The 9,121-nt window shown below is 34.1% G+C and overlaps 1 protein-coding gene across 1 annotated transcript; it reads right to left on the reverse strand.

Moving 5' to 3' along the window:
* Positions 1-826: 826 nt before the first annotated feature.
* LOC135596435 (zinc finger protein 8-like) lies at positions 827-1,441 on the reverse strand. The gene has a single exon (XM_065088482.1). It carries the CDS (start codon positions 1,439-1,441, stop codon positions 827-829), a length of 615 nt encoding a protein of 204 aa, XP_064944554.1.
* Positions 1,442-9,121: the final 7,680 nt, after the last annotated feature.

Here is a 9,121-nt window from a genome sequence, read left to right on the forward strand (position 1 = left end):
GGACATGACATCTTCCAAAAGTGATCTAGGGAAAAAATGAGGTACGTTGCGGAGTTTCATGAATCAAATTTATGTCTTATTTTTGTATGAAGTAATCACTCCAATTATATAGCAAGCAATAAATCACTTTTTTATTAGAGTTCATGGTTAATGTTCTCTTCTGATACCGATTAAAAATTCTATCCAATTTGCTAATGAAATTATTGATGTATTTCCATTCATATGTGAGAGATTGTATTCATGTATCAACTCATTGCTCATAAAACATTAGTTGAACCAAAATAGTTGGATGGGTTGTTATTATTGTAGCCGATTTGTATGATTGAAAGCTTGAGATTTTTATTGGTACTTCTGTTACCTTTTTTTTTCTTTTTATTTATTTATTGTATTTTAAATATCAGGGACTTATCTCTGCTATTGTTGTACTACATATCTGATGACGTATATATGTGATAATATTGTTATAAGATCCAATGATGTATATGTTATCATATTGTTATTGAGTTACTTTGTTGGACTCTTGTTATTTTCGGAAAGACATTTGTCCTCATTTCCATTATTGGTCAGAAATAATTATATATTTAGGCTGAACTGCTATACACTGTGATTTCTCTTCCCCCAAAAAGATTTCTAGTTCCACCTGATATGATATCCAACGCAATCATGCAATTTTCGGAGAGGAGATTAAGGTGGCTTTGCATTGTAATGTCCCCAAGTTTTCCAACCTGTAATAAGATAGGCAATTGGAGAGGTGACTCACTACACACCATCCACTATATAGTTTGATCTAAAATATGTTATAAAACAGTAGTTTGATTTAAATATATTATAAGTGCAAATCCAAATTCACGGTCTCACCGACACTCAACATTGATTCACATACATACTCGTTACTTGTGGCAGTAGTAGCACAAGAAACTGCATCATTACCGGCTCCACCCGCTTTCCACACATCTCCTTGCATCAGAGGTAATGGCATCATTCGATCACTATAAATCAAGCCGACGCCCGTGCCACCACGCACCACTGCAGGAACTCCCCATAGCAATGGCCTACCCGTCATCGGCTGCGTCCCCGGACCGTGCCTACCGAAGAAACCAGCTCCGGCGCTGACACTAGCGCGCCATGAAGGGTGGTGAGGCAAACGAAGGCAGTCACTGAGGCCGCACACACTGTGGCCACCGGTCTCCATGGCCGGACCGAACTGAACATGCCTCGTCCGCAGACGCTGGCGCTTGTGCGCGTTTTGGTGCCCGCCGAGGGCTTGAGAGGTGGGGAAGTGGCGGCAGCAGTAGTGGCACCCGAAGCGGCGGCCGCTCTTGCTCCTGCCGCCGTCGCCGCCGCGATCGCGGGAGACGTCGATGCCGAAGAGGCGGATGCCGGAGATGGCGGAGGAAGGATTCTTGCAGGCGGCAAGATCATGGGTCGCGAGCTCATCCATCTTGGTCGGAGGTGTGTGATAGGCTTAGAGAAAACAGGATTTTGGGGGGGTGGGGAGAGAGAATATATAGATCTTGTACTGAGATATTGTCTTTTTCGTTAAATGTCTCTCCTGTTGTCGAGGGAGAACTCTCTCCTGGAGTTGTGGACGAGTTAAATGGCCTTTGGCGTCGTATACCAAGAACAGTTGGTGCACAGACCTCTCTCTCTCTCTCTCTCTCTCTCTCTCTCTCTCTCTCTCTCTCTCTCTCTCTCTCTCTCTCTCTACTCTTATTGCTGGAGAAAGGATTTTTCTTCTTCTTTTCAGATATTATTTTAGAGAGCAGAACAAGAGGGAAGCACTACTAGGATCATCTCATCTTCTTCATCTTCTGTGCTTTTAACAAGCCAGTAAACAACGCATCACATCACCCCCATCTCTCTCTCTCTCTCTCTCTCTCTCTCTCTCTGGCTTTCATGCATGTGTCACCAAGAGTCAAAATGAGAGAAGGGAACTTGACAAGCTCTGATGTAAAATTGTGATGGTTAGTCTTATTCTATAAAGTGTGCGTCTCTCCTTGGTACTGTTTGCTTTAGCTGTTGGTTTCTATGTACGTATCAGCTAGTGTCTATAGTGGACAACCAAATCCTAAAACATGTTAGGTGATTGATTTAATAGTGGTAGATCCTCTCATACGTCATGAGATTTTGAGCTAAGCTACTTTCCCTCTCCAACTTCATGCATGTTTAGTTAGAAACCCTAGCCAAACTTTATGCTTGGAAGATTAAGTTTGTTATCTTTGCATAAAACTTAGGTTCTTTTTCCTTTAGGATGTCGACCAGTTTAGCCGGTAATGATCTTAACCATTAATACTAAAATTTTCTGATTGAAAAGCTAACAGCAACTCATGATCCGATGGTGCAAGAAAGTGACATTGAATTCTTGACATATTTCTGAATTGAGAGACTCGCATGAGAAATGTCATGGAGAAACTCCACAGCCGCTTCACTTTGTAATGATAGTTGAGGAGGTGGTCTTTATGAGATGAAACATCATGTTAGGTGAAGAGAAGACAACAACTAATTCCTAACCCTCATGTTTGTGTTTGTGCAATTGCTCACTTGTTTCTATCAGCAACATGTCATTGTCCCTGTGACACCAGTGATTCATGCTTCAGATAGGAACAGGTGCTGCTGATTCATGTGGACTCAGATTCTGGTGTTAGATGCACCTCCTCCCCTCATTGATAGCAATATTTGTCATTTCTGACAATAATATGCAGCTACCAAAAAAAAAGGACCCCCTTGTCATTTTCTAGCTGTTGTTCCTTGCAAACCCATCTCTTTGTGGATTATTGTTTTCCAAAGGCTGTCTTTCTTGCATGTCACGAACCCTAAAAAAAAAATTAAATTAAATTGATACTCCTATATAGTAAGGTTGATATAAGTATCATTCAGCGAGTATGTTCTCTATTCTTTCTTTTTAGGGTGCATAGTAACTTGGATGTAGATAGAGGATAAGATGAAAATAACAAAATTATTTAAGATAATATGAATTAATGCTAAGAAGATTTATAGATATTAAATAATTATTACTTATAGTATGAGGAGACACATAGAAAGATCCCAAAAAAAAAAAAATTAGTAAAAACTAAAAATGAAAACATGAAGGCTCTTAATTTAGTTAAGGATATTACCATTGTTAAATGATTGAAACTAGATATGAGAGGATTGTATGTATAATGATATATTGTTATTGGAATTTTAAAGTATGACACCTTATGTTTAGTCTCATCCAACATGTAAGAGGGTCTACTACTATTAATTCGAGTTTATATATCTTCAAATAATGAATGGTTCAGACATATTCAATTAATAGATAGGATCAGTTATCGAATCATATCATAACAGGTGATTTTAGAATGCGTAGGTATTTCAAACCAATTATATTAATATGTCATTTATCTTTGTGGATGAGATCATTAAATTATATCCATATATATATATATATATATATATATATATATATATATAAGAGTAAGTTAATTATGAACAGAGGGCTCCTGCCACATTAAACAGCCAAAGTTAAAAGGTTTTTTTGCTGGCCTAAACTTTTGTCAACATCTGTTTCTTTCTCCATGAATGCCTGAGCCATTTTGCTATAGTACCCCACAGTCACCGTCTTTATTCTTCCCTGTAGCTTGTGTTGTCATCGACCAGCTTGGAAACTTGAATCTAACCCAAATAAGTTCATCTCACTGCATCAACATCTGCTTTTGTAGTTTGGAGGTCACTTAATGGAATGTACTTCTATGTCTCCCATGTGTTTCACCACAATAAATCCAAATAACATATCCAAATGACTGATATGCTAACAAAATTTATTTTTTTTTTCTTTTTTCACAATCTATACAAATCATATAATGCTTCTCCAAACACCCAATATACATACATATATACATACATTCATACATACATATATATTGAATATCATTCCTTCATCCAAATCCTATTGTCACTCAGTAGGCACTTATGTTTCCTTCTCTATAAATATAAAGAAATTCTATTCACCAAACTATCCAAGAAAATTATAAATTCTATTCCTCTTTGTTTAGAACTTTTACCGATATTTATTCAATTATATCATCTTCATTATACTTTCAAAAAAAAAAAAGAAATGTAATAAATGATAAACGATGAAAATGGGATTTTGGTCTCATGATCTAATAAAATTTTATCAACTAAGCTAACTAGCACTCGTAAATTTATTGGATAAATCCTTTGTAATGAGTATAATATATTGTCACTCGAACGATGTTTCATTCAGGTCGCTAATTATAAATTCGCGTCGCACTTAATTCAACCACTCGATCTAAGTGCAAATTCAGCTCCTCTACCAACGCTGCTTGAGTTTATATTGCACTAAAATATGACATCTCTCTTCCGGAACACCCTTAAACCCTTGCATTAGTCTGTTGTCCGTAATGTAAGCGATATCTTTACACTGTTAGAGTGCCAGCTTATCGTACTCCCATTAAAAGTTAGAACATGTCGGACTTTCTCTATCTATCAACCAAATTAAGGCTATAAGCGATTAGTTCTTCCTACTTAAAACTGGATGCTTCTTCAATGGCTGGAGCAGTACCGGGAACGTGACTCCTCGTCTCGTCCTTCTTTATATTGTTACCTCCTACGGTGGAGTACATGGATAGGAAACATGCGGCGAATACCATCTGCTTTATGTACTTGCATTTCTGTGAAACGACTATGACGTTTGTTTGATGCTTGAAGGCCAAGTCCAATCAGTCAATTATGTGTTCGCTCTTCTCTATAGTCTGTCTCATTCATTGATACCGTCCTTTCTTCTAACTCTACCAACTAAAGTTGATGACAAGAAACCATACGGCATCATCGAATGGGGTTTGTAATCATGTGTCTCCATTAATCATATCAATCACTACAAGTAAAGAACAAATTGTTTAATCACTACAAATTGTTATCGACTATTAAAGTCTTTACAAAATGATCGGGTAATTAGACATCCTCAAAGTTTATCGGATGTGATTTTGAACTCAATTATTATATTATTATTATTATTATTATTATCAAATCAATACAAAATGATCAATATCTAAAAGGAATCTTTAACCATTGTGATTTAGAATGTCTTCCTGAATCGTGTGATTATTACTGTTTTATTAATACTTAAGGGAGACCTCCTTATGACGAACGAGTTAAGAGATTTTCTATTATGTTAGTTTGCATTCTCAAAATTTTTATCCATTACATTTCTATCAAATCGAAACAAAATAATTTCTTTAATATATATATATATATATATTTATTTATTTATTTATTTATTTATTTATGTCCCTTCTATGTTTCTTATATCCTTTAATCTTAGGCGCTCTTCTTGGAAAGTTGTCACCACCTCAACTCGCCTCACCTCAGAAGCATACCTTAGTACTCTCCGGTCGTCGACAATTCAATCACGTTAGTTAGACGGATGGACCATCTAAATCTATCCTCACCATAAAGTTTATGGTTATATATGTTGCAGACATTAGTTATGCTCTAAGGAACATATGTAACTGATAGTACTATTGGAGAAGAGATCCATTCTCATTTACACTGCCGAGAGGGCATCTCCAAGATCATGTCCATGAGACCAGAAGAAGCTGAGGGAGTAATGCAGTGTTTCTTCCCCCGTGCGCTGGGAATGCTTGCGTGGGGAGCTTCGATACAATTAGGTCTCCTATATGCAGCTTGTGTGGGGATCTGCTGCCCCCATAGACTTCCTCTCATCGTATAAGGTTGACATGACCTGACACCTGAGTTATGATCTGACTTTGGACAGCCTCCGATACCACTGTGAAAGATGCACCTACATGTATAGATTGCTTGTTTAAAACTACTACATAACCTACAACAACATCGAATTAACACACTATATGCTAATGGATTTTGGAGTCGAGTATTATTGCTATTTAAGAAATTATTCATCTACCCTATATGAAATTTTGCGTTACATGCTAGTTAGTACATGAGCTGAAGGATTTGGTGAATTTGCACTATAGATCTATTTGGAATAATAAGTCATTTACTCTTGTGTTGTTTACCACCATATCTGACTGTGTAAATCAGAATCGAGATTATACGGCACTCATTTTTAGTCTCATATTAAATATGTAAGATTAATTGAGTTAGGTTTAGTAGATCAAATTAATTGTACTATCATCATTAGCCCTCCTGGCTTAAGCATTGTAGATCATCGATTCACATATATCAAGTAAATATATCAATCGTACTATTGAGTTAGGTCTCAGAAAAAGGATAATAGGGATAGAGCTACCATCGAGAGAACCTCACACGCATCCTACTTAGATTTGTACTATTATTAATATCAACGGTATGCTAATGGATTTTGGAGTCGAGTAGTATTGCTATTTGTACTATTATTAATATCAATTTAATGGATAATTATTCGATCAAACCAAATCTTAACAATTGAGATTAAATATTATGTTCATAAGGTTGAAAAGAAACCTTGCTATCGAACAACTATTTTAACTTGTTATTGAAAAGAAAGAAAAAAAGAAAGCAACCTTCATTAGCTTGGTGCCATTGATAGTAGACATTTCCATATCTCAGAACAGTCAAATGAAAGGCATGTATATGGTGTTTTGTCCTCTCCAGTGTTTGATTTAGTAGGTGAAATGTTTTGCATAGTTCTATGTACAGTTTGGTAGGTGAAAGTTTGAAATGCCCTCATCGATATTGCAAAATCCTGTACACAGTTAGGTAGGTGAAACTTTGACTTGTCCTCAACAATTTTCTAATCATAATCCCAACTCTCGATGTAGGAAATCTAGCAAAATAAAGTTTGAGCTGGAATTTAATCTGCACGTAAATAATAGATGTTTTGATCATATATCAAATTTGAGGGATAAATTATAGATTACCCCATATAGTTAATTATGATTAGTATCTTCATTTTTATACTTTAAAAAAGTAACATTGGATCCTTATTCTTACGAAGGTAAAACATTTAATCATAATTCTCCTTTCGTTGTTAATTTCGTTAATGAAAAAAAAATACATGTGTTGTCAAGTGTAAAAAATTCATATGGATAAAATTTTAATTTTATTATCTTTTAAATTATTAATTTTATAGAAACTTTACTTATTTCCTCTTCTCTTCTTCTTTCCAAACTGTTCGCTTGTAATTTGTCATACTTTTTTACTCACTCGTCACACCTATTGTCTCGTTGCACTTACTCACCCGTCGCACCTGCTCATTGCACCTACTCACTCGTTACACCTGCTTTACTTGTATGCTATACTATTATTAAGCGGGCGAGCAGGTGCGGTGGGTGAGCGACGACCGACAGGTGCAACGGGCGAGCAGGAAGGTGCAGCAAGCAAGCTACCGGCGAGCATTTTAGAATGAGGAGAATAAAAAACAGTAAAATTTATATAACATTAATAATTTAAAAAAATAAATTTATATTTTTATTCTTTCCGTTCATACTTTTTTTTACGCGTGCGTGACAATACGTGTGATTTTTTTCATCAACAAAGTTACTGATATAAGAAGAATTTGAATTAAGTATTTCACCTATAGGGACCTCAATACTACTTTTTAAAATATAGGGATCGGGATACTAAACATAGTTAACTATAATAGATAATATGTAATTACCCCCAAATTTTATATTTGAGAAAAATTATATTTTATGTTCATAAATATTTCAATAAATATATTTTATGTTTCTATACATATTTTATTAATAATTAAATATCTTATTCTTTAAATGAGATTAAAAACTTAAATCAAATTTTCATCTATACTTAATACGTAATAAATTGAAACCTAGTGATACTCAAATCAAATCATCCCTTGTCATCGATCATTCAAAGAATTGTTTAGATATTATTTATCTTATATATCTAAATGAATAGATGATATTTCTTTATTTTAATATTAAATAGTCATTATTTTCTTATTTACAGCCCTTTTAAATTGTAACTAAAAGAATGAACTCTATAGTACTGCCCTATCTTAAGAATCAATTTCAAGATTTTTTCACCAATTTTCTAAGATAAAAATGTCTGCATGTATTTTCTGATAACCGGTAATTCCTTTATCATCTCACATATTTTAGAGGTGATAATTTTGGATATTAATACACTATACAAAATTTATATTTATCTTTCACAATGATAAACCTCATCGATATTTATTAGAAAAAATATGATTAATGTCTTGATTGATCCGACGTGATCTAAACTCATATACGCAAAAATACCTAAGGTGTCTCTAATATTAAAAATATCATATTTTGAGATGACTTCAGGATATATCTAAAATGGAAATGTGAGATAGAATAGTTCTCTTGCTCATGGAGTTATCTTTCTTCCTATTTAGAATATATCTTTATACCTTTAAAAGAGGGAAAGATTGTCTTTTTTTATCATAAAATAAAGAAGGAGAATGAGATATAAGATTGTCTTTTTTTTATCATAAAAGAGTTTATGATTATCCTTAAAGAAGTTTGTATTTCTCTTTCTTATAAAAATGAACAAAAGGAAGATTATATTTCTCTTTCTTACCGAAGTGAACGAAAAGAACATTTATGTTTCTCTTGAATGACGATCATGTGTTAACTATCGATAAATTTTTAATTAATATTAATTAGACAACAACTTAAGATAAAGCATTCATCCAATCTAAAAAGTCGAAACATTACCAAATTTGAGCCATATAGAAAGTAAAAAGTAGCAACTATTAATGGCTATACGTAGCTAATAAATACTTTTGTCTCAAACATACTATGGGTGATTTGACATGTCCAAAATCACCTGTTATTCCAGGTGACCTACTCTCTCTCTCTCTCTCTCTCGTCAATGTCTAGTGCAATAATAATAAAAAAAATGAAAATTAGCTCGTGAAAATTCATAATTTACATAAGCTTATAGCTCATCAAACTCGAATTCAACTCGATCGATTTGAATATATAAAAAAATTTTAATAATAATAATAATAATAATAATAATAATAATAATAATAATAATAATAATAATAATAATAATAATAAAGAGACAAGCTCATGATTCGTCATGGTATCAAAGACACGGGATATACAGTAATTTTGCACCACCATTTGCGTGATGGAGAACCCAAACCACCATAAAAGCCAGT

This window comes from Musa acuminata, chromosome BXJ1-11 (assembly GCF_036884655.1).
Source record: "Musa acuminata AAA Group cultivar baxijiao chromosome BXJ1-11, Cavendish_Baxijiao_AAA, whole genome shotgun sequence".
NCBI lineage: Eukaryota > Viridiplantae > Streptophyta > Magnoliopsida > Zingiberales > Musaceae > Musa > Musa acuminata.

Coding starts and splice junctions, on each gene's coding strand:
- LOC135596435 (XM_065088482.1), bottom strand. CDS start 1,441: ATGGATGAGCTCGCGACCCATGATCTTGCCGCCTGCAAGAATCCTTCC.